The 27,988-nt window shown below is 37.5% G+C and overlaps 1 protein-coding gene across 1 annotated transcript; it reads left to right on the top strand.

The window, feature by feature from the left end:
* Positions 1-5,502: 5,502 nt before the first annotated feature.
* Positions 5,503-22,011, top strand: LOC147762040 (uncharacterized). Its single transcript, XM_087012067.1, has 4 exons — positions 5,503-5,684; positions 7,929-8,203; positions 20,594-20,945; positions 21,243-22,011. The coding sequence occupies exons 1-3, from the start codon at positions 5,504-5,506 to the stop codon at positions 20,930-20,932; spliced, it is 795 nt and encodes a 264-aa protein (XP_086868193.1). The 5' UTR covers position 5,503; the 3' UTR covers positions 20,933-20,945; positions 21,243-22,011.
* The last annotated feature ends 5,977 nt before the right edge of the window (positions 22,012-27,988 follow it).

Below are 27,988 nucleotides of genomic sequence, written 5' to 3'. Positions count from 1 at the left end.
AACGTAGAGTAAACTAGGGTCAACAGGATCTGGAACTGGACAGTTCATGACAATTGGTCCTATATATTTTTTTCTGATGAGTGTCGCTTTGGTCTGACCTCTGATGACAGACGGGTACTATGCTGGCAAACTGCTGGTAAAGCATTTGAAACACATGCACTGAATTTTCGAACCCGAAGCAGCATATTCATCATGGTGTGGGGCTGCATCAGCATCCATGGTTTGGGCGAATTGATAGTGGTTATTTGAAACATGAATCACTGGAAATATATCGATGTTTTGGAGTCAGGCTTGCTACCATCTATTACTAACATGTTTGGTGACAGGAATTATCCATTTTTTCACCAGGACGACAATGCTCCTTGTCACAGGCCCAGAGCAGTTGATGATTGGTTTGACCAACAGGACATTCGCAGGGTGATGTGGCCTGCCCAGAGTCCGGGTGCAAACATAATAGAAAATGTGTGGAATGATATGTCAAAACTTTTTACAAATGCCCGTCTCACCAGCAGAGAAACTCTGTTATATTCATGTGTTTCATGCTTGGGCCAGAATAAGCCCTGAACGCATCAGACAATTATATGAAACCTTGCTTCGTAGACTGGCACCTATTATTAGGTCACGTGGCTATGCCACTAAGTACTAATTTTGGACTTAAAACTGCATATTTTGGTAGAATGTATATTTTGTTCTCATTTTGTGATTTTTTGTGAAATTTGATGTTAATAAAATTATACCAGGAGCATATCATTCCACAGTAATTTATCTCCCCCATAGTATTGGCTCAGTAGGGGTGACACTTTTTTTGTCCAGTGTGTGTAGTAAATGGATGGATATATATATAGATAGATAGATAGATAGATAGAAAGACAGGGAGATAGATAGATAGATAGAAAAATTCTGAAGAATCTACGAGGTGAACAAAAACACAGTTTCAGTCCAACTCATCAGCATCGTTAAAATACAGCAGATGTTTCTTCTTTACAGGTAAAACTCTCTCTCACCACAAACAGATTAACGCGGTAACAGATAACTTATGGCTTAATTTGAGACAGTGTTGTATTTCTAATTGTATCTGAGATAAAACGATAGTGATAGGTAGGATTTGGGATTGTGCAAATCAAGAGGTGCTGACAGAGGAAGTTTAATTTTTTTTAAACATCTTTATTCTCAAGAAGGTTAAATATTGTTGCAGTATAATTGAAGGTGGCAATTCGCCTAGGCATTACATGCTCACCTTTGAAATTAAATAATAATAATAATAATAATAATAATAATAATAATAATAATAATAATATTCAAGGAAAAGACTGACGAGGACATGAGTGGCATTAGAGGGGAGTGAGGGACAGGGCATAGGGGAAAGGTATTTATGGGGAAGAGGGGGCAATAGGCAATCAGGAGTGAGTGGTAGGCGCCAGAACAGATATGGAAGATGATTCAGACATTTTTGATTAAGAAATCCGACACTATTTCAAAAATTTTATCGTTTTGTCCAGATGTTAGTATTTTATGGTTATGATGGAACAGGGATATCTTATATAGTTGGGTTCTGAAATATACATAGGTTACACCAAGTATATCTTCAACAGATTCGTAGAGATCATGATATTGCCTCTGTTTCAGAGGGTACTGAAAGAAAAAAATGACGGATGGTTTCGGGTTTCCCACATAAACAGTTGGGAGAAGCCATAGCTGTCCAGTTGTGGTCATATAGTTGGGCTCTAAATAACAAATCGACCCGGGCCTTGTTTAGGATTTTTTCATTTTGTCTCATAAGCTTCAGATGGGTGGTGGACATTGTTGCTGGGAAGGTTTCCTTTCTAAGGTTATAGTTGAGAGAGGATGCAGAAGGAAGATTTTTTTGGGTGGTGTTTAGTTCATCCCAGCTTGTCATCAAAAAGTGTTCAGGACCTTTGTATGTGAATTTAGAGGGAATTATGTAGTCTCTTTTAGATGTTGTCCGTAGAGGTAGCATGGATTTGTTTCTAAATGGGATGAAATAGGTAGAGACATACATGTAGGAAGGTGCTAGTTGATTGTGGATATTGAACATGATTATTTTCGTGCGGTTTCTTCGACGTTCCTCTAGTGAAACCCAGTTCAGCTGTTTCAGTACCTTACAGCGATTTGAGCCAGGAAGTTTAATGATCGTTTTGAAATGCTAAGTATAAAAAACAATATATCTGAAGTTTTTATAGGCTAGTCATATTCCAAATACCATATATATTTTTTAGAATTCAATTGAATGACTTCAGAAAAGTAATGTAAATGGACATTAAACGTTGATTTTCCATAAATGCAGACTTCTACGTAACACGTAAGATACATTTAATCTCGAATTTGACAGAACGTAGGAAGAAAACAATTTAATTATTTAGCCTTTGAGGTTTTTATGTTCAAAATGTACCACAAATGGAAGCTTTTGGCTAAATCTCTTCATTAAATTTGCTATTTCTATCATATTTTACCTCAGTTCCCAGCCGTTTATTAAAATATTCAGAAGAATCAGAATGCAATGACTAAAACAGAAATGGCAACATATGGTCGTTGAAATTAAATTTAGCTATTCGTGTATCATCACAGAATAACAGCAACGCACTTCTTTCAATAGCTCAGGCAGCACCCTGAAAGAGCTTGAACAAATATATAATTGGTGAGAAATCGAAACCAAAATGCATGACTAGGAATAAGAAAATTAAAAAAAAAAAAAACTAGGAGCTGGAAGACTTTCATACCGTTAGCAAACGGTCAACCTGGACGTAGGTACTCATCAGACTGATGTGAGTAGATGTTGTTGCTCACTGACCTCTAACTAAGATATGAAAGTTTATCGGCTTGTGTTTGTTAATTTTCATTAATTATGAAGTAAAGATATTTTGGAAGAGACAGCTGATCACGAGGGAGTAAGTAAAAACTGGTATTCATAGGCTCGTCATAATCTAAAACATCAAATTGCTTTTTAAAAACACTATAATGATACCAGTCAGTGGATTTAAATGAAAATTGAAGACTGGTTTTCCATAAATACAACATTTCATTTGACAAGTATAATGAATAAAATCTCGAATTTGATAGCATGCGGGGAAAGTCATTTAATAATTTTGGCCTGTAAGGTTTTATGCTCAACGTTTGCGTCAAATATCTGCTGTCAGCTGGCTCAAACATTTCATTAAATATGCGATGTCTTTCTTATTGCCATCATATTTTACCTCAACTCCCAAACACTAATTAAAATTTTCAAATAATACAGAAAACACCGACAAAAAGATGCTGTCAACTGGCTCAAACACTTCATTAAATATGCGACGTCTTTCCTTTTGCCATCATATTTTATCTCAGCTCACAAACACTAATTAAAATCTTCAAATAATACAGAAAACACCGACAAAAAGATGCTGTCAACTAGCTCAAACACTTCATTAAATATGCGACGTCTTTCCTATTGCCATCATATTTTATCTCAGCTCCCAAACACTAATTAAAATCTTCAAATAATACAGAAAACACCGACAAAAAGATGCTGTCAACTAGCTCAAACACTTCATTAAATATGCAACGTCTTTCCTATTGCCAGCATATTTTACCTGAGCTCCCAAACACAAATTAAAATCTTCGGATAATACATAATGATGAAGCATGATGGAGTGAATGAGGGAAAGTCAAATAATTAACCATAATAATAATAATAATGATTTGCACTTCTTTCAGTAGCTCAGCCAACACCATGAAACAGCTTGAACAAATAAAGAATTGGTCAGAAATTGAAACAAAAATGCATGATTGAGAATAAAATATATAGTAAAAGAAGCAAAATTTCTTTGATGTCCCTGCTACCCTTTGTGGGTGTAAGAAACTACTAATACTTGTTTCTTTATTCCATAACCAAGTGGCTGCAAGTCAACTATATTGCCCTTTTACCTGCTCTCATTTCTTGTGCCAGAGCTTGGAGATAAGACTCTGAACTGGTGTTTGCTGGGGGTAGGAGGGTGAAGGGTACCCTACATGCGTTGATGAAAATTACATTAAATCTACGTAATTCAATGCGGAAAAGAGTGAAAGCTGTGTTCTAATAGCATGACGCAAATAATGTTGCTTTAAAAGTAAGAGTTGATTGTGACCCCATATACTCAGCTTGCGTTTTGACTTTTGTTATATTAATACTACACACATAGTCCCCATACCCAATATACTCAGTTTACTGAGCTGTAACATTTTCCTCCTCGCAATTTCTGGAAAAACGTAAAATGAAGATGTGTCAGTAGAAAAGTGTAACGTTCTTTTCCCTAAAATCAGGAAAAGTAACACTGCATTCACACGTAAAGAATTTTGATGAATCAACGAATTGAACAAAACTTATTATTTATAGGGCCGTTATTTTCTAAAATATCATATTACATATTACTTTTAAATCACCTAAATGGTTTCAGAAACTTGTTTTAAACGTTGATTTTCCACGAATGCAGAGCTACATTTGACACGTAAGAGTTTAATTAAGTTTAATTAAGGAAGACTGCTCAGTTTTGGTGGATGATTTTCTTAAGTCTCCTTTGGGGAGGGGGAAGCAACATGCCATCAATACTCAAGGTTTGATAACGTTATGTGAGTACATGGGGACAATATAGGAGCACTTTTTATTGTCCACTTGTTTGCTAATTTTTGTCTGATGTCTGGGATGACATTCAGTTTGTAGATTATAATCCACTGAGCATAAAATTTGTAATATTGTGAGGCATTAAAACTGGTTGACTGAGAAAGAAAAGACGTGGGGATGGGCTGCATGTAGCTCACAGACATTGCTTTATCACAATATGGGGGTGACTGGCAAATTCGTACACTTCTATAATATACAGCAGATTCACCCTGGTCTTAATATTTAAATTTTCTTTAACCCCTAGGACAGTTTTGTAGTTGAAAAGTAATTTATGAATTAAAAAGTATTAAAATAAAACATTTGGACTAGATTCAGGCCAGTAGTTAGCAATTTCAAAAGGGAGGGCTCTTTTTCTGAAAAAAATGTGGTACTTTTATTATGAAATCTTTGTGTGCCTAGATCAAATTTTACTCAGAGGAGACACTTTCCCGCAAAAAGGGCGATTTTTGGAACCCTCCGAACCCCCAGGCTACGGTCCTTCGGATTATTTTACAATCGTCTCAGAAGATCTCACCTGCAGCGAAATGACAAAGACCACCATAGAATGCTTTGGAATTTACAGTAAAATTGAGTAAGAGAGATATTAAATGCTCTTTGAATTTCTTCTTTCTCTATCTCACTGTCCTGGTTTCTTTTATTCTTTATTTTTATTTCTAAAACCCACAACTCCTCTGCACCAACCTATGCACATAAACAGAGCGCACATGCGCACTTTCAGTTTGTCAACGTGGAGGATTGCTGCGTGCCCACCTTTAAAATTTGAATAAATAAGAAGAACGGGGGAAAGAGAGTCGCAGATGCCGTTTGTCCTTCTGCTACACATTTGACAAAAAGGGGACTCTCTTGAAGATGACAGGACAAGGAGGCGTGGCCGTGCTTCTGATCATCGCTTTGACAACAGTGACAACCGTTACTGGCGCGGGTCCCATCCCTCTTACTCAGGAGGAACTGGATCAAAGAGACGATGCTATGGCTGAAATAGCTAACCTTCCACTCATGGATCAGATGGAACTGCCCGCCGGTCCAGTATGTAAGTTGCATTTTCACTAATATTGCAAACGTGACTGAATAAGAAAACGAAGATTTATCGTTGAAGACTTAACCTAGACTGCCTTTTAAAGTGCCTGTGTACTAAAATTACCAAAACGAGAGTATAATGTAGTGAGTAGATCTCTGATACTACACACTGTTATCATTTCCGAAGCAAATCATTACGTGTAATGATGTTTTTTTAACTTGAAAATAGACAAAAAAGATACATTTTGCAACTCCTTTTGTTTAAACATCAAAGATAATAGTTGGTTCAGATAAGGTATTTATTTGTTTTAAGAGTCATATTAAAAAAAATATATATATATATATATTACAAAAGACGATCAAATTATTAAAGAACCCTATGCCCATGGTCTTTAAAGAACTGACAGTTCTCAATTTCTGGACAGGCCTTGGGGACTTAATACTTATGCGTTGCCAATACTTAGCTTCTACAAAATCAAAGAAGGTTATGTACATTTCTGTGCACGCTGTACCCTTTTTTTCTGTGTGTGTGTAGGCAAAAACAGAAAAATAGTATTCGGCTGCAACTTTCAACAAGTTTGGTCATCTAACGCGTCGGTCATCTATTACAGATGTATATTATGGGGAACTGGGTAAAGAGTTTAAGTTCCCAAAAGTGTGTTTTACGTAAAATTTGTAAAGCTGCAATTCTTGTAACGAAACAAATTTAACATGTTGCCGACAAATTTCATTTTAAGAAAGAAAGTTACACTATAAACTTAAATCAGGACTGTGTTAGATGTTACATCAAAATGTCCTTTGTAGACAAACATGACAAATGCCTTTTACTTGCTGCATGACTTGGGTAAATGATAATTCACTAAAATATCGACAAATATTATATAAATTAAGAATTTCAGCCCACACATTAATGGAAGAAAACAGGAGACAGTAATATACACCGAAATGTGAGACACACACATACACACGGATATATAAATTTGTATCTTGTTTTATACTCTGCAGTCAGATGATTTCACATTCGATGGAACTTTAGAGAAAACAAACAGAAAAGATCAATTGATAAATGCTGTTAACGTTAGCTTTTATACCACACTCGCTAAAGTCTGCCAATTTTTCTCGACCCCACTCTCCCCTAGATTTGACTTTAATCTTTAAATTGTGAGGCATATATACCATTTGGCCCTGTCGAGCGCGCAATCTCCATTTCTTTTACGCACTATGCAGCGAGAATAAGTAGCCTGTAACTCGAAACTCAAAACGAATTGAAAAAGTTTCCGGTGGCAGAGCACACTCGATAATTGATCACCCCTATAGCTGCCCGAAAAGTCATGGTGTCAAGCAATCAATCTGATTGATCTCAGCGAAGTTGAATTAAGCCGAGTGTATGCATAACTGACCAGTTGATAAGACCTAAGTATACACCTTCGATCCTGTATGTTTGACTGTCCAGATGTTCTCTCGACGCTACAATAGCCTGAGAGATTCATACCAAAATACGAGTGTAATCAGTTGAAAAGATTGCCACGCCCCCTCCCGGCGTCAAGTCAAATACAGATAAGCTAATCATAACAGTAAGTTGGCAACAAAAAGAAGCGAGACATTCCGCTATGCACCCAGCTGTGCACCCAAATTAGGGTCGATCTACAATCGTTCACAAAGGAAATAACTGTTTTAAAAGTATAAACGTATAAACTTGCACGGTTTTCACAGTAGGCCTACGCATCGGAGGGTGTTATATTCCTCTTTTTGTTCCTCTTAAATACAATCCCTCTTTTTTTTATTCCATTTCAATATAAATGTTTTAACTTAAATATAAATGAAAACTACCTACCGCTGCCAAAATATTCAGTTTATTTCTCTCATCAATTATAAACTTACAGTCACCTTCGAAACATTTTGACTGAATAATCGTCGAGCTAAAAGGTCTATTTTAAGCGTCTAAGCGCCTTGCCAGAACTGTATTCGGTAGAAAAGCTATTAACTTTTAACTTTTTGCCATAAGTGGGTGACCTTTAACTCACCACAGAACTTAATGAACACCACATGTATATGTGTTTGTTGATGTTTGTAGGTTTTAGAAAAGTATTCCAGGCAACATATTTTTATACCATCGGTTACAAAGCTTTTCACATTTTTTTTTTTTTGAAAATTCACATTTCGATTGTTTCTTGCGTATCGGATGCATTCACCTTTAGTGAGATCTTTAATGGAGGTACTGGAATGTATCCAAACCAGTGTTCCTTTTTCATTCAAGTCCCCCTTACCGTGGTCCAAGATTGCCATGCGCATGGTGATATCCGCTATGTTACGTTAGATGGGCTGGCCTTCAGATTTGACACCTGGCCCTGGGATATAGGTATAATGGCAAGGCCCCTAAATAGCTGGTTTTGGTATATAATGACGAAACATGAATTCTTTGATGGAGGTCCGAAGACTCGTCTGTCAGCAGTGAAATTCAAGATCTTTGATCACTACGTGATCATCGAGTACAAAAAGAATCCAGATCCAGCTGGACTGTACAATATAACGGTAGGTTTAACTAATTTTTGTACTCTCACTCTCTCTCTCTCTCAAGTCACTTAGTATACTGCTCCCAAAAGGTAAGAATTGCACCGTCCCGTGAAAATTTAGTCACATTAAATTTTGTACTTGATGTATACATGGTTGTCATATAATTGACACTAATAACGATGCCCAATGTATTCCCATTATTACCCCCTACAGCGGAGAAGTTAGTTTTTGTAGCCTTAATTAGTTTTGTCCATCGTTTGTTACTTTGAACTTCAATTTTGAGATATGTTGGTCAGTCTGTTTGTTTGTTTGTTTGTTTGTTTGTTTATGTTTTGATGTATGTCCCCAGCAAAGAGTGAACAGTTAAGAGCAAAGTCTTATATTGAATCTGTACCTATGATTTGATTAATGATTAATTTATAATAATGAGAATTGGGTAGTCTTGGAAAGAAATACCGGAAACACCATTGCAGTACTGCCTGGCTTCAGAAATAGTGGCAGCTACATGTATATGTGCATCACTCAACAGCGTATTCAGGTTTTGATTTTGATCCTTCTGATGTGTACAGCTTTTAAAGTGTGCACTCAGTTCTACTTGGTATTCTTGTATGTATGTTACTTTGGAATCCCCTTTCGGGGGATTCCAGATTCTGTATATTAATTTGCAATGGCTACCAATTAACACCATCTAGTTAATTTACATATTTCGTTCTTTACAACTGGTAAGCTGCCCTTGCGTTATACTGTATAAAGCAACACATTTTTCAATACCTGTCCGAAAAAAAGTGCCAGGAAAATGTTTACACTTGTCAACAAACTGTTGACAGCACACTTTTTGTAATCGTTAGACGTAATAAGGGGATGGATTTATAATATACTAATTGCTCTAGGGTGACATAAGATGGGTAACCCAGCTCATGGTCAGAGGTTAGCCAGGTGTACGTAGGGAATTTTTATTTTACTCTCGTTCTTCACTATATCGTACCTATGTTGTTGCAATATGTTTTCATGCATGTGAGAGTCATTTATATATGTTATATTATTTAGCAATCCTTTGCTTTATTAGCAATTTTATTTGTTTGTTTGCTTCTTTGTTTCACAGTGGACAGCGGTACGCAAAAAGTAATGGACGGATTTTACTAGAATTTCCGGGAAAGGTCACAAATGTCCCATAGAAGAAATAATTGTATTTTTGTGATGACCCATTATTCACTTAATGAGTAAATAAATAAATTAGCTAGTCAATTAATTAAGTGTATACAGATGTTGATGAAACTTACAGGATACAATATTGGACGCAAATTGACCAAGGAAGGTGTGGTTAAATTTTGGTAGGGGCCCATTAATTAATTAATATATTGTGGATAGATTTTGATAAAATTTTCAGGATAGCTGAAAAAGAGGCCAATGAAATTGTTAATTATTGTCAATTATTACTTAATTATTTTTCTTGCGCTTTAGACTTCCTCCAACAAGAGGGTTATGTTTTTGTTATCATTGTTGTGACGCGTGACACTCCAATACAAAAGAGAAGACTGTATTTGCACTCATACGGTTGATTTATTGTCTCTTTACACAAACTTGTGTGACGATACTTATGTGTGTATGGTTCAAATCTGTAAAATAAGATACAATAAAAATTGCTTAAATAACTGACAAAAACCCTAGAGCACATTATATATATAGATATAAAGAAACAAACAGATAAATAAATATTAATAAAGTGAATACATTAAATAATAAAGAAAAATGACACTTCTTTTGAAATTATCCACGAGTCCACACCCAAATTTTACTGAGACTTGTAAATACCACAATATATTTACCTAAAACTAAATTTGAAGTCAATATGAATTTGATAGTAACAATGGCAGTTGTATTAAAGTAAAGTAAATGAAACTTACAATTTTTTTGTCCTCTTTTGTATGCCAAATTTCTAACTTCTTGGATGTCTGCATATAATTCAACTGCTTGCATCTAAGCTTTCTGTGTAATCAACTGCTCATGCTTGGTGGCAGTGTCTATTATTGATAGGGGTGATAAGTGGACTACATTAAACAGTAGGGGTGTCAGGTAATGTCCTTTACACCGGCCCCTTAAATGTGAGATTATAAAACGAACATTTACCTAATATACTTCTAAAGGACAGAACTTAACTCTCTTTGTATGAAGTACATTTTATAACATAAACATATCAGTTACAGTCCTAATATTATTTATGTGTGCATTTTTTCCATCTACCATAAGAAGATTAGATACAACTATAACGTCAGAAAACACAATAGAGGGAGTGTGATAATGATAGGGTCGCTAAACGATTCTGACGGAATATAGTTACTAGCCTAATCCCCTTGTCGCCTGGGTAGGCACGCCCCCTTAGAGTACTTATGTAAACAAAAGGTCTTCCATAGAAAACTATCCTTTTGTTCAACAGCTTCGCGCGTGCAGCGGATTATGTATATAGTGACACTATACAGCTAACTGCAGTTAAATCTGTGAAAGCTGTTATTTAATTTATTCTGCTGTGTCGGACGTTGTGGGCCAGCCCAATGGTTCATTCACTCATTCTTTTCTGAAGATTGGTGATGCATATTTTGAATGCTTAATTATTTGCCCTCCTTCTTACAAAAGAAAGGAAAAGGGGAGATAAACAGAGACAGTGTCAAATAAAAAGGGTAAAGAGTAAAACAATACATTAATTAAAGGGACTCGCGGTGGGAGAAACGATAGACTGTTTTGCATCAAGGTATGCAATTATAATCCCACATGGCCATTGCATATACATTGTACGGCCGTAGTTTAAATACATTACTCATAGTTGTATTAAATTACATTCTTTTGCTGAATAGACATACATTTTAAAGTTGGTCTTTCAGGAAATCGTTTTGTTTGAAATAAAACAAACGACAGAGGTAAAATCACATATAAATTTATTTTGAAATAAAATGTTTCGCTAGATCTTGTTTACACTCAGCGAAATGCACCTAGTGATTATATTCGATGTGCCATCATTTAATTGCTTTCTCGGTTTCATTAATTGACGATAATAATTGCAGTAAGCAGGAAGGAGGAAATGTTGAAGACAAAGCAACGCCGTGGGTATGTGTGACTTTCTCCCTTAATATTTTCAATGGTGCTGTCAAAGAAAAAGGAACCGAGATAGCGATCATTTAAACCGCTGCTGTTTACAGCTGGACTTCTTCGTTTATCATTTGAATGCCCCCCTCCCCCAGCAGACCGAACTTGAGGAATGTCATTGTAGCTACAGTACACTGTATATCAAACTTCGGTTCAAGTTATGAAATGTTTAAGCACAAAACGATAATTTGAGGGTATTTTTTCATTCAAGACAAAATTCAATAACTATGATGTGTGACAAAAGAGACTTTACAAAGCTTTATGTGTACTTAGATATATTCCAGTAACCTATGAAGATTGGCTAGCGACGTAATTGTAACCTCAACAGGCAGTGTCCCCGATGAAAGCAATTAAGCACCACAATAAACACTGAAAGGCGGGGTACAAAAATTAACTTTTTAGATATCGATTACAACATGCTGTACAATGACTGAGACGTGAAAGGGGTATTGGACTTATTTGCGTTAAAAACAAATTCATTTCGAAATCAAAAGAGCTTTTTTTTTGGGGGGGGGGGCGTGGGGGGGGGAGGTAAATAGTAACTCATTCTGTAACCCTTCTTGCACATTTATTTAATCGTATCAAAACGTTTGATACACAATGTTCACTAGTGTTATGATTTTGGCGATTTATTAAAACCATATTTGTACAAAGTAGGTTACCTTAAGTTAGGCAAAAACCAGTGTGAAGAACAACTCCCTTTTTAAGTGAGGCAAGACAACCTATTCAAACTGATTATAACCTTGATAAAGACACAAGGCAAAGGAGTTATGTAAACTAGCGTGTGAAAACATTCTTTGTCACTGTTACAAGACAATGGAGGCGACCAAGTGGAGTAATTACAATATACCCTTGTACAGTCAAAGAGAAATTAGTTATGAAAGCTTACTTCGGGTCAGCCCTTAATTTGCTTGTTCGAAAGAAAGAGATAGATGTCGCAACGCGAATCCTTTTATTAACCCTTCATGAGTTTGTTTAAAAGTGTGAAAAACAGGCAACGATATCAAGTCGCTGTTGATATTGTTCGCAAATAATATTATAGTATACCGCCTACATGTAAACATCAGACAAGGCGTTGAGATCGATAAAAGTGGAGGTTTATCTGAAAAATTAGATGACATTTTTGTGAAATGAGTTATTAAGTGATGTGCATGTACCTAACATGTTTAAATTCTTGATTTTTATTATTTGAAACATCTTCATACACGGCCTCATATTTATATTTCTCTCAGGCCATATTTATTTTCTTGTATAACATGGGACTCTAAAGCACAGGGCATTGTGAAAGTTAATTGGCTACGGAGACTTGTTATCCTTCATGCATTTACAGCGTGGATGAACTAGAAACAGGCTTAATTTACTTAGGTTTACTTAATTTGACTTGATGTAAACCTAACACTGGTTTTAAAATTAGAAATATAAATGTGTTCGATGGATTAAATCACCGACACTGTTCTATTTTAACTTGGTTATATACACAGTAACACATATAATATTTATAAGTTGTCTGTCGTTCAGCACGCATTATAGGCGAGTAGCCAAACAGTGACGATGATTAATCCAAGTAAAATCTAGGCAAGTATTGTTTACAAAATAGATCATGATGAATAAACCTACGCTTTAATATACAATCACCACACGGTTCTGTTTTTGTCACTTAAAAGCTTTTTTTTAAAGACGCTCAATGATATCAAAAATGATTCGACGCTTTAAAAATGGACCGATTCAAGGGGCATTTTTTGTTTCAGCTAGGGGGATTTCAGGAAGAGGATTCAGTGTAGGTGTTTCCTCGGATGATAACAGCATCACACCCTAGGTCTAAGCCAGTTGACTAGAAGCTTTTTGTCCAACCATCCTATTCCTACTACTAAACTAATTACTTTAAACCATAAAGGTTTATGCGGTAAAAAAAAATTAAACTAAATGAGGTGCATTGACAGAGGCACAAGTACAATCCAACACCAACGTGCAACAGGGGAAAGTCTGACAGTGTATTACATAATATATGAAAGTGCGGTCAATATTAACAGTGTAAGACATCAGTTAAAGAGGAGGGGGTCTTACTATCTTTTGTTAAACGCGACTGTTATTATCTCTCGAACAAGCTTAAACCATGCCTTATACAATTACTGTGTCTCCGGCTGTCGTGCAGAAACGGCATGTCGAACATATTTGCTACAGTTACAAACAGGGCAAACTAGCGACTTGTTCTAGATCGCTCTAGTAAGAAAGCATAAGCGCGGCGCCCGGGCAAAACAATCAACTACCCAGTATAACATTCATATCTTAGCGTTTACATATGAAGCGCAAAGAGCTAAGTACATATGACGCGCAAAGAGCTAAGCAGTTAGCCTTGACAAAGTGGTCCGTTTTTAAACAACAACGAGAAAAAAGAACGCCTTGTCATAGTTATGAGACAAATTGCTTGCAACGTGCAACAAGGGGGATGGCTGACAGTGTGGTCACACTACATGTTTATGTATGTTGAATTAACAGTCTTAGACATCGCCCAAAGAGGAGGGACTTACTATAGCCCTCAATCTATTGTTAAACTCGATCATTATCTGTTCTTATACAACCTTAAACAAAACCTAAACAATAAGATTGTTAAATCAGATAAGTGATGTAAAATTATATTGGAAATTTACGTTAACGACGGAGACTTTCATTCGCAAAGTAAATGAAACAAGACTGGTCCAAGTTAACTGCCCATATTGAATAAATCTTAGACTGTTAAACCTAAAGCCCTGCTGACAATTTCAAAGGGGGGGGGGGGATCTTTTTCTGAAAAAGTGGACCTGTTACCGAAAAATCCCCATGGACTTATGTCAAATTTTATTTATTTATTTAGTTATTAAGTTTTTCTATTATTTAAATTTACGGATTGGCTTGAATTATTTTATATGAAATGTGACTTAATTGAGGCAACACGTCAGCTTGTTATATGAATAAATTGTTTTAATACTGTTTCTTTCTTTGTTATTTCTAAACTGTAATTTCTTTTTTACACAGGGCGCGAATTTATGTACGGAGCATCTTTAAACTTTTTGAGACGGGGTGATTTGTTGATCAAGCTGATGCACGATGCTGATGCATGTTAAACAAATTCAATTTTGACTACGGAACACTTCATATTATATTAAATAACTGATACTAAATTATACTTGCAGTTTTCTTGCAACACTTTAAACATAATGATAGTTCGCCACGGGAGACGGTTTAGTGGCACGCGTTAGCATGGGTTCTAGCTTCTTAAAGCCATAATCATATCACCACAACAAACAATGGGTACCTTCTGGCTGATGTATCCTGCTGTTAATTACACCTAGTTACAGCCGATTGTCGCGCTCGCGCTGGACCACAGAAACCGGCGTCATGGGGTTCACTCGCCTAAGGTATTGCGTGTTATTACGTCTAAACTATTGTGTTTTGGCGTTCGAATTTTGAAGGGATTAGACGGCTCTCCATTGTTTGTCCGCCCCCTTCTATTCATAGGATAGGGATTAAAACGTTTCTGACGTTTTTAAAACGTCGTACAACGGAAACTTAATTTTTATTACTACTGTATATGGTACATCTTAAGTTAACTATACTCCTTAAATGTCAATCTTAAACTAAGTAACACAATGTCCACTGTTTAATTACTGTCACTTTATCCAATGTCCTTCATGGTAACCTCCATGAATTATTGTCCTCATTGATCACTTTCCATGTCTTAAATGTCCTCCATGAATATCCTTTCCATGAATGAAATCCATTGTTATGACAGTCTCTGACTTTAACATAAACTGAATAATAACTGAAATTCAATTAACATATGTTATCATAGTCTCTGAATAAACCATAATAAAACAAAAGTAATGAAACAGTCTCTAAAGTCTATAAATCACACAGTTCTGCATTCTGTGACCTCTTCCAATAAGCACAACTTGGTTATGGGCCTAATCAAAGTTGTGTTGACAGTTTGTACTTCTGCAGATCTTACATGTCCATCTCTCCCTGGAAAAGTTTTAATGACTGTTGCAATTTGCCACATGTTCCTTGGAGTGTTATCTGCAATTAAAACAACATCACATATATGTCTCAGATGTATATCACGTCTTACAGTCATCCACTTTTATCTGCTTTGTAATAATGGCAAATATTCTCTCACCCAACGTTTCCAAATCAAATCAGCAAGATACTGTATGTGACGCCATCTTTCACGACTGTTCATATCTTCCTTCTGAAATCTACCAGGTGGAAGTGTTGGTCCTGAACGTAAAAGGAGCAAATGATTGGGTGATAGCGGTTCTGGATCTCTGGGATCATCTGAGACATATGTTAGTGGTCGACTGTTCACTATGCTTTCCACTGTGCACATAAGTGTAGAGAGTCCTTCGTCATCTAAGGTCTGCTCTCTCATGACTCCACTTAATACTTTACGAATTGTCCTGGGGCCGGTTTCACAAAGCAGTAGTTAGTTACAACAACTAACTACTGAACTACCTCGCTAACGAGCAAACTTAGCGATTTTCGAGGGGTGTTTCACAAAGCAGTCGTTAACTCATCGCTAAGTTCAGTCGTAAAGTTCGGTCGTTAGTTCTCTCGTTACTCACCGTAGTCTCGAAACCGTCTGCAGGAAGTGGAACTCTTGCGTAAAAGTGTCACGAAAGCACTTACTCTCCAATTTTTGGTGGCTGGAAATGCATAAGAACGTCTGCTTTGAGGTCGTCGTAAAGGATCTCCACCACCTTTTTGCCGCTCTTTTTGTCACAGCTAGGCGCAACCTCTCGTAAATTGCATCATCGTGTGTATATTCTAATAGATTCTGCCTTTCATGAAAACGTCGTAGTCTACGTTGCCGTCTGGCGGTACGGATAGCAAGAAAAGTAGCCGCCATATTGAATACAAAGACAAACGACAGACAACGGTAACTAAGCAACCTTTTTATTTCACTCATTACGCATGCGTACGATGAAACTCTAGAGTTAGCGACTGGTCTGACCAGTCGTTAAATATCCAAGGCAACAACGAGACAATAACGAGCGAGAGAACTAGCGACTGCTTCGTGAAACGGCACTCTAACTAGCGAGAGGCTAACTACCGATCGCTAACTAACTACTGCTTTGTGAAACCGGTCTGCTGTTTGTCCCCTTGAAACGTCATCCACTGGGTTGCTTTTGGAATCCACATAGTGCCACTGGTTCGGCTGTGAACCTTCTCTGATTACTGTCACTCGATTGGCCACGAAGGTCTTGTACCGATTGTCTTCATTGGTTATGTATCTGAGTACTGTTGCACTATCTGTCCAAAAAACAGACTCTGAAACTCTGAAGTCAATGTGCTTGAGTATCACGTGGTTTAATTTCACTGATAATGTCGCTGCCATTAACTCTAGTCTTGGTATTGTCACTTTCTTGATTGGTGCTAGTCTTGATTTGGCCATCAATAAACAACAATGTACTCTATCTTTGCAGACGGTGCGAAGATATGCTACTGTTCCATATGCTGTTTCTGATGCATCAGAAAAGAAATGTAAAGAATGATCAACTATGTCTGTGTCAACTGAGAATTTCACACATCTATTGATCTTCATTTCTTCGAGCTTTTTTAGGTTACTGTGCCATTTCAACCACTTCTCTCTCTCCTGGTCTGGTATTGGTTCATCCCACTGTAATTTCTGTCTGGTTAACTCTTGTAGAATCTTCTTTGCCTGCAAAATGTATGGACTGGCAAAACCTAAGGGATCAAATATGCTGCTGACCATACTCAAAATACCTATTCCCGTCAAAGGTTTCTCTTTAAGAGCAATCTTGTAACAAAAACATCCTCTTCAACATTCCAATAAACACCTAGAGCTCTCTCTGTAGGTAACGCTTGTTGACTGAGGTTGACTTCAACCCCTTTGGCTCTCTCTTGGACTGGGATAGATTCCAAGACTTCATGTTTGTTGCTCATCCACTAAGTTTAAACTAAGTTTAAACCATCCAGATTCTAGCAACTCGCATAACTGGGGAATGAACTTCACTGCAGTTTCCACGTCTGGTAGTGTCTTTAGGCAATCGTCTACGTAGAAATTTTTCTTGACTGTTTCCACAACTGATTCATCACAACCAGTCTGGTTCACTTCAGCTGTATGTCTGAGGACGAAACTACAAATGCTGGGACACCATGTACCACCAAATAAATGTACTGTCATTCTGTGGTCTACAGCTGGTTGAGACAAGTCTCCATTTGGCCACCATAAAAAAAAAAAAAAAAAAAAAAAAAAAAAAAAAAAAAAAAAAAAAAAAAAAAAAAAAAAACTCAACACACTTCTCTCACTGGGGGGAACTTTTACTTGATGGAACATGGACTGTATGTCTGCCATTATTGCCACTGGCTCTTCTCTGAGTCTAAGTAGGACTCCTAGTAGACTGTTAGTTAGATCCGGCCCCTGGTATACTTGTTCATTCAAGGAAGTCCCTTTGTATTTTGCTGAGCAGTCAAATACAACTCTTGTTTTCTCTGGTTTTCTGGGATTTATCACTGAATGGTGAGGTAAATACCAAGTAGGCATGTCATTTTGTTCAGTTGAGAAAGGTGTTTTCTCTGCATATCCACATTCTAACATATCTTTCATGTAGCAACAATAGTTTTGTTTCAAAACTGGGTCTTTTGTCAACTTTTTCTGCAGATTTCCTAGTCGCTGCTGGGCTATCTGAAGATTATTGGACAATGTTGGTGGTCTTTTTTCTGAATGGAATAGAAACTTCATAATGAAGATCTTCATTCTGCTGCAAGGTTTCTTCCCACATACTTAGTGTCTTCTTATCATTGTATGACATGGCCTTCTCATCAGTAAGATCATCTATGTCTTCAACTTTCCAAAATTTTGCGACCTGATCTTCTAATGGTAGAAGGTTTGATGTCACTTTAGGCTCCTTTGTCCTGGCTTGGCAGTTGTCCATTGGCACTGGTCCATCCTTAACATCTACAGGCGGTATTTGCAGATCCTTGAGGTGTGACCACTGCCTTATGCCTGTGGGTGTTGCCATGTGTTCTATGTTGACTGGCAGCCGTGTTCTGGTGAATACACGTGGTAGTAACACTTTATCACTTCCTCCAACTTGTTTGACTTCCAAGCTCACCACTGAAGCCTCCGCTTTACTGTTGGCCCTTTCAGGTGTGGTTAATGACATAGTGGTGCTGGTGGTGCTTCTAATCTGTAGCCTTCTACATAGTTCGACAGAGCAAAATGAATGGGTAGATCCACTATCAAGAAGAGCATATGTTGTTACCTCAATTGGAGAGTCGACTCCTCTGACTGTCACAGGAACTATGGGTAAAACAACTCTGTTATGGCTCATCATGTTGCTTGGATGGGATACTTGACCTATGTAACCACTGCTACCTTGGGTTGTGTTAGAGGTGCTCTGTGGTGTGTTAGTTGCGACTCCTCTTTGGAAACCTGGCACTGGCATGTGGAGAAATTTTGTGTGTCTTTTTCCGCAGTTTGGAACTGAACAGACTCTTTTTAAACCGCATTTCTGTGCAACATGACCAGGGTTAAGACAATTGTAACACAGCCTGTTTGAACGTACAAATTTGAAGCGATCCTCAACCTTCATGCCTTTGAATATATCACAACCAAAAAGAGAATGATGGCCACTGCACGGAGACAAATCTTATCAGCCTCTGGCCTAGATGTGGTCTGCTGCGGCTGGAAACTGGATGTTGTAGCACTGTAACTGGAGCTCCTGTCTTGACCTCTGTTTGGCCTGCTTTTCTGAACTGTTTTCTGTTGATCAAAGGGGTTACCATAAACTGGGTCATTTGCTTCATCAGCTGCATCCTGGACAAACTGTGAGAGGGCCCCTATAGTGGATTGTCTGTCCTGTCTGCGTATCCCTAAGACCTGATTCCTCCATCTGGACTGAAGATAAGCTGGTAACTTTGCTACTATTCTAACAAGTGCTGACTGGGTGTTGATTTCTTGGAGATGATCACTTGCCTTCAAAGTTTCTAAACATACTTGTAAATCATCAGAAAAGTCTCTTAATGCCATCTTATCATTGGGTTTTATGTACGGCCCTTCAGATACTTTCTTTATCCAAGCTTCAGTATAATAAAAGAGTTTCCAAACCTCTGCTTCAGCAAGTCTCTTGCTCTCTTATACCCCAGGGCTGGCTCCATAGCTAAGTAACATTCCATAACTTTCTTCGCCTTTCCAGAACAATACTGAACTAACCTCAAAAGTTTTGAAGCACAGTCAATAGTTTCTTTTTCTACCACACTATCAAATGTACGTATGAAAGACCAATATTTCAGTGGGTTGCCATCAAAACTGCTCATCTCTGTTTTAGGTAAGAGTGCAATGTCCATTAATCTCCGCTGTATCTGAATGGCACTAGGTACACACTCCTCTGGCTTAACACTTTCAACCCATGCACTTACTTCTTTCTGGGAACTTGGTTGAACTGCATCATGTTCAGCAAGGTTTTCACTGGTGAGGTCATCACTAATACTCTGATTACTGTGGCGTGCAGAGAGTAAACTGTCTGGTGCCTTTTGCTCTAATGCTTCCTCTTCTGCTGCTGTGATAGAAATGTCTGCCTCTAAACGTAAACTTGCCTTCCTCTGTCTCATCTGCAGATCTTCCAATTCCCGCTTTAACTTAATTTCCATCTCCTCCTTTTCTAGCTGCTGCTGTGCCTTCAGTGCTGCTGCCTCTACTTCTAATAGTTTTCTTCTTGCTGCTAACCTGGCCTTCTCACTGCTGACTGATACTTTGGTTTTTCTGCTACTAACATGACTACAGGCTATGGCTTTCTCCAGTTCATTTATTTGCTCTGCAGCACTGCTGTCTCTCACAGGGAGTTTGGACTCACTTTCAGGTTTTGGGGTTGACTGTCTCGCATATTACATGAGGAAGTAATGATTGGATTTTGATGATGATCCATTAATGAATAATAATTATGTACTGATTTTAATTAAATTTTCAGCATAGGTCTGTAATGAGCAAAAGAAAATTATCAGAATTTGCCGATGATCCATTTACCAGTAAAGTATTTAATGATTAAGTTTCAGAATAGGTAACAAATTGGCCAATTTCATGAAATTTTCAGGAGAGGTAAGAAATGAACAAAAAAGAAATAAGACGATTTGATGAATAATTAATGAATTAATTGTTACTACTTTATTATTCGTCTTGGTAGAGGTTGCGCTATCTAAGTCCTTATGTAGTTATGAATTTAACGCTTATTATTATGGGAAGATAACGATATCGGGATTTTGTCATCATTGCAGGTTGGACAGGAATTTGGTCCGGTACTGTGGGTTGGTTTTGTGGGCCTTGGTCCCGGTACTGTAGGAGGTGAGATCCACACAGAGGGCGGTTTTAAAATCGCGGTAATTCTGATAGCTGGCGATTGGTACATTGAGGTGCGTAGCACGCACCTGCCAGCCGTCCTGTTCGACATGTGGATACGTGTAGCCCGACATTGTCTCCAGATTCACCTTCCTCCGATCTGGTCTGGCCTCATGGAAGGGATATGTGGAGATTGGGACGGACTTCCATGGAACGATGTTGTCGCTCTTGACGCCTTCCCACAGGTGACATCTAAGCCGTTTCCCAGATTCCCCTAACGACGCTGATGACGTAAGCGGCTTGTATTTTGTCTGGAAATTAAACGCGCAAGTCATAGATTGCTGAAGTTACTCTCTCACACACACACATATAAACACGCAGACGCGCACACACACACGGCATTCCCCAGAAAATGCTTTTTCTCTAAAAAAAACTTATATCACACCCTACTTATCAGATTTGAAAGCATTAATTTTCAATCCTGATTTTTCAGTCTTTTGTTTTCCCTCACATCAACGATCATCTACAAAAATCATGAAAGAAGCTGGCAATAAAATATAATCTTTGTCTCATTTCTCTTTAAACCAGGATGTTACTTGACGATCCATGGCGTGATGACCAAAGAACCAATCAACCAACCAACGCTGTTGCCTTCTTTCTCCAGTCAGTGATCTTCACGTGGAACACGGGAAGCGCTGGACGCCATTTCATGTTCCACAGCCGTTGACTTGGATTACTACGGACCATGTCACTTAAACTTTTCAAACACTATTCACGGTGAATCTACTAACAGAACTGAGAAAAGCTGATTTTTGACTCACTCACTTATTGTTCTTTGGTGAATGTCCATGGGAGAGTCGATAATCCACAAAAGGAACGGAATCATGGACAATGAAATTGAAATTTGGGGGGTGCACGCTATTCTTTCGGTTTTACGATAACGATTCAATTTTTTTGTTTGTTTTAATTTTGGCAGTGGTCAAAGTGCAAAGAGGTTGAATTAATCAGTTTTTAATCATTTTTTGCCGTAACAGGTATATGACATTATTTCGTGAATGTAAACAAATTCGGAGAAATCTCAAACACAAGACTGACCATCAGAGAGAAAAACACATTTGGCACTTAAGAGAAATGCAATGTATTCGTACTTCTGGTACTTTTAGAAATAATTTGCACAGGTTTTGATGACGTTCACCTGGTGCAGTACAGTGGACACGTGATTTAAATTGGGTACGATGTAGTGACAATAGCTTCAAAATGTATTTGTCGTTTTAATTTTTGATTTATATTTCTCTTCAATTCGTTTCGCCGTGCTTGTGGCTTAAAACCGTTATTAAATGGTATCATTGATATCAAATATCTGTAGTATGTTTTGATTATGTTATATAGGGGAAATATGAGGAATTTCCGTTAATATTTTTTGATTAAATAATTATATATATATATATATATATATATATATATATATATATATATATATATATATATATATATATATATAAAGAGCACCTATCGTTCAAAGTTTAACCAGATATTCCAAAACATCGGCACTGGTTTCAGCACTGGTTCTCTGGGAGATTGTATTTTTTCTTTTGGTAAGCAAGGGCTTGGATGAGGGGAGTAACAAGCATGAAAAATTACAAATAGAGGTTGGAAAAAATAGTGCATTTTGACAGAAAAATGTTTCTTTTTTGTCTTTTAGTTCGCTTTTAAAAGAGTATGAAGAGATAGCTCAGAAGCTATAGGGCAGGGCACGTGCCCGTTGCCCCCTCAGATGTTATTATAACTTATTCATAAATTCAACGGTGCGCAGCCAGTTAAAAGCATATAGCAAAATGAATCGAAAAAAAGTTCAAGTGCAAAAAGTTAAACTTTTAAGCATCACTTTAATGAAATGACCGCAAAGAAGAAATTTTCAGTAAAAAAGAAGAGCAAAAAACGAAAATAATAAAGCCCTCCTCACACTACTCTATCTTATCTTTAAAGAGATTGCTATGGACACGAGCAAACAATAACGGGTTAAATTGTATCAGTGGCAACGGAAGCTTATAGTTACGGCAGATTGGATAAAAGAATAAAACGCTGAGGAACAAAACCAGTCATATTTTTTAAACTTTTAGACCCTGTTTATTAAACATCCAGTTGAATTATTTTAAAAAGTCACAACCAAGACTTACATAGCTTAAATAAATTATTTTAAATAGTTAACACATTAAGTAAATAGCATATCTCAAAATGTTTCTTATAATATATGATGTTTGTTTAAACGCCAGACGAACGACTTTCTCATCCGATCACTGCTGAAATCACCTTCGTGTGATTTAAGTATCTTTTCTGATTTATCTGCATTAATAATTTCCCATGCCTACCGAATGCCTTATCTGAGAATTAATTGAAACAGATGTGTTTAAAGAGTCTTGGCACAGATTGTGGTACCTTGTATACGCACGGCGGGGGTCATTGCGTTAGATGAGACTTACCAAACACAATCTGAATCTACGGCTGTAATCCCAGAGCTTTTAGATCGATCTATCCCCGCGGGGAGTCTCACTAGATTACTGTCAGATAACCCGGCTTAAATGTCCGTCCCGCCTACTACAAGCTGTAAGTGGGTAATTAACTTTCGTGTTCGCCCGGCTGACAGCTATTTAGCGTGAACCCCCAGGGAGTTAGGTCTATCTAAAGTAGATCGATCTAATCGCTGGAAATGGGGTCTACGATAGTCCTTGATAAAATAGCAGCACACACTAACATCAACAATATAATCTAGATTTTAAAATAAATCAACAATTATTTCACAGTTGTGTTGCCTGCTGGCGGCGACTGCATTTGTTAGCTGTATGATTTGCACGGGCCGATTCTCTTAAATCTTTTCCCACGTGCCGTCCCACCCCCACAAATTTCAGTTTCATTGTCCATGATTCTGTTCTTTTTGTTGATTTTCGACTCTCCAATGGACATTCACCAAAGAAAAATAAGTGAGTGAGTCAAATAATCGGATTTTCTCAATTTGTTAGTCAACAGATAGAAATATTTCATGGGAATAGGGATTTAAAAGTCTAAGTGACATGGTCAGTAGTAAACCTGTGTCCAAGTATACGGCTGTGAAACATGAAATGGCGTCCAGCGCTTCCCTTGTTCCACATGAACGTCACTGACTGAAGAAAGAAGACACACTTTGTAGAGAGTTGGTTGGTTGGTTGGTTGATTGGTTGCTCATCACGCCATGGATCACCGAGTAACATCCTGGTTTAAAGAAAAATGAAGCAAAGATTATATATTTGCCGGTGTCTGTCATTATTTCAGTAGAGGTAATTTTTTATGTAAGGGAGAACAAATGGCTGAAAAATCAGGATACAAAATTAATGGTTTCAAATCTGTTTAGTTGTGTGTAAAATATGAGAGAGAGAGAGAAAGAGAGTTACTTCATCAATCTTGTGTGTATAAGTTATACACATTCCAGACAAAATTCAATCCACTTACGTCATCGGCGTCGTTTGCGGTTAAGGGAATCCCCTAAACGGTATAGCTTTAAGCTGTGGAATCTCTGCATCGTTTCCTGGTAATCCGTCCCAATTTCCACATGTCCCTGTCATGATGAATCGCCAGACCGGAGGAATGCGAATCTGGAGACAATGTCGAGCCACAAGTATCCGAATGTCAAACAGGACGGCTGGCCAGAGCGTGCAACGCACCTCAATGTACCAATCATCGCCAATCTTAATTACGGAGATCTTAAAACCGTGCCCCTCGTAGATCACACCACCTACAGTATCGGAATTAAGACTTCCTTGAAAAACCGCTATCGGCGGAACTTGTGCAAATTCAGCTGCCACCTGCAATGAGACAAAATCCCGATAGTGTTATCATGCCATAATAATAAGAAGAAGAAGAAGAAGAAGAAGAAGAAGCACCGGACAAAAAATTCGTTTCTGACCTGCAATGCAAAATCCCGATATAGTTCTCTTACCAAAATAATAAGCATTTAATTTATAATCAGAAAAGGGCTCAGATAGCGCAACCTCCGCCAAGACAAATAATAAAGTAATAATTAATCAATTAATTAATTAATTAATTAATTAATTAATTAATTCATTAATGGATCATCACCAAATCTTCCCATTTCTATCTTTGTCCATTTCTGACCTCTCCTAATTTTTTATGAAAGTGGCCAATTTCTTACCTACCTCTTTACCTATTTCATTAAAATATGAACATGATTAATATATTCATTAATTTATTATTATTCATTACTGGTTCATTACCAATTCTAATCATTACGTCCTTGTGCTATTTGTGATCTATACCGAAAAAGTCAATTTTTATGTGTTTCACAATCAAACGAACAAACAAACAAGAGCGGTCATTTGAACTGAGTGCAAACGGTAACAAAAAAAATATACCTAATAAGATTACACTGAACATCATTATCAGTGTCTATTATACCCCGTTATGACAACCATCGAGTGCTTACCTATTGGGAGCAGTACACTAAGTGGCCTGACAGAGAGAGAGAGAGAGCAGAGGAAGAGAAAACTTACCGTTATTTTGTACAGTCCATCTGGATCGATAGTCTTTTTGTACTCAATTTTCACGAAGTAAAAAAAGGCCTTGAATTTCACTGATGCCAGACGAGTCTTCGGACCGCCATCAAAGAATTCTTGTTCTGTTATTATATACCAAAGCCAGCTTATTATGGGCTTTGCCATTACACCTATATCGGTGGGTGGGGTGTCAAATTTGAAGGCTTTTTCCATCACACGTAACATAACGGACATCACCATGCGCATGACATTCACAAGGGGGGATTGGCGCTGAAATGGACAGGGGCAACTTGAATGATAAAGGAACACTAATTTGGATACATTCCAGTACCTCCATAATTGTCCACCGTCAGCATTAAATGATCTCATTAAAGGTGAATGCAACCTGTACGCAAGAAACAATATATCAAAAAAGGAATCTGAAAAGAAGAAAAACTTCTTTATTGATAAGTTTTGTGACTGAATGACCAATGGTATAAAACTGAAAATGCCGTCAAAACATAGCGACTCAGGTCAACCACAACCTGTTTTAAAACAGAATATAGCCGGCGATAGAACGATCCAGACACGGACACAGGAAATGCCCTTAGTATTCACGTTCACTTACGACAGAATTTAAAAAAAATATTACAAAAGAAAAAATACAGGATATCCAAAAGCTGTGATTGTCAAAATATTTGTCACCCTCACTAGCATTTAATAGGCGGACAAAAAAGGACCCCACCCCCCAGCTCTCGGTATCGTTTCAAACCATTTCCATATCTGTTTATAGATTTTGATCGACTTTGATCTACTTTAATTATATAATATTTATAAGTTTAAATAGCACTCTTTATACATTTCAAAATTAACCAACCAAACGTGATAGAGGCTGATCTTAGACCAATATCGCTTACACCAGTGTTGGGTAAAAATTAGAGTCATTTGTGGCAAAATGGGTGATGGGTGGCCTGCAAATTGATAGGTCCCAATTTGGAGTAGTCAAAAATAGCTCTACTACCCACGCTCTAGTACAGCTGACTCACAAAATACTAGAAGGTCCTGAACCACCTGCTAAAACCAAATCTTAGTTTTATTTTTAGATTTTTCTAAGGCGTTTGACAGCATCTTAATTGAAAAACTGGGCAGTCAAGGGATTTCAGAGTTTATTAGGAAGTGGATTTACTCCTTTTTATGCCAAAGATATCAGAGAGTGAAATGTGGTCAGTGTAAATCTGACTGGGTCCAGCTTAACGGAGGGGTACCTCAGGGGACAAAGTTAGGTCCAATCTTGTTTATAGCAATGATAAATGATCTAAAAACCTGCTGCCCAGATATAAAATTTGTTGATGACACATCTATTTATGAAATATATCAGTTTGGCCAAAAGTCACTACTTCCACAGGCAATAGAGCAACTTGAAAATCGGGTTAGAAAAAACAATATGAAATTGAACGTAAAGAAGACAAAATGTATGGATTTTAACTTTACCAAATGTATAGATACCATCCTAACACTATTGGTAGATGGAGAAATAGTCGAAAAGGTGAGTAAATTTAAGCTACTAGGAGTAACTCTGACCCCTGATCTCAAGTGGACAGAACATGTGCAGTTAATTTATTCCAAGTCTTGTGCCAAGTTTTTTTCTTATCTCCGGCAGTTGAAAAGGGCAAATCTGGCCACTGAGGATCTAATAGTTATATATCAATCAATATTTAGATCAGTCCTAGAATATGCATGCCCTGTGTGGGGGCCTGGGCCAATTCTATAAAAGCATTCTAAGCCCTAGTTGGTTGCTGAACTTCATTCTATCTCTAGTTGCATACTCACTCTATTCCATAAAACCATTCTAAGTCTAGTATAGTTCTAAGTTTCATGCTAAAGTTAGAGTAGGTCTGGCTGTCTTCTAAATCACTAGTATCATTCTAACTCATTTCTACTCATACCTCATACCGAGGTGTAAGAATGGCAGAATTTTAGAAATTGTGGAACTCCGCAGAGCAATGCGGTGGGAACGAGTGGTTCGGGATAGAAGGAATCCGTTTGACATTTGTGATGATGTGGAACTTGTAAAAAGATACAGATTTTCCAGAGAAGTTTTCTGAGAACTGACATCGTCAAAAATTACATTACCCACCCTTCCAGGAGACATCTTGCCTTATTGCCATGCCAGCAGGTAATGATAGCTTTGCAATACTATGCAACGGGCATTTGCAAGTGTCCCAGCAAACTGCTTGGCGTACGATTCATCATGTATCAAATGCTCTTGTAGCAAGGATTACAAAAACAGAGATCGACACATTAGGATACCTTGCCTTGTGCTGATTCAGGATGCTTTCCCAAGCTTTATTTTTCCTAGCATTGGTGTTAGCATCCTTGTGTTGACTATCTAATGTGTCCTTAAATTCATCAAAGGATTCGGCTATGAAGAGATTTTCTTGTGTCAAATAATTCGGCTTTCGTTGTCTCTTCCCTGAAGCTGAAGTTGTCATTTTGACCACTTTCTATATAGTGCTTTTATAGAATACATGGGAATGCTTTGACCAGTACTTCCCTCAGCCTGCACTCAGTTCAACTTTCACCCTGTCACTGCCTATTGTTTGGCCAACTTGACCCTGTGTTTTTGCGGTTTTCCTATGAAGACACCATTCTAGCCAAACCTTAGCAAGTAATTAGTAAGAATTCTTCTTAGTATGGTTTTATGGAATCGAAATTAGTTGATTGCTAACAAGTATGCAACTAGGGATTTAGAATCATTCTAAGTCCTATTATCATTCTAAGTTAGAATGCTTTTATGAAATTGGCCCCTGG

This window comes from Lingula anatina, chromosome 4, assembly GCF_051362555.1.
Source record: "Lingula anatina isolate TDL-2025a chromosome 4, LinAna3.0, whole genome shotgun sequence".
NCBI lineage: Eukaryota > Metazoa > Brachiopoda > Lingulata > Lingulida > Lingulidae > Lingula > Lingula anatina.
Note: the sequence above shows the minus strand (reverse complement) of the source record. Positions and strands in the feature narration are given on the sequence as shown.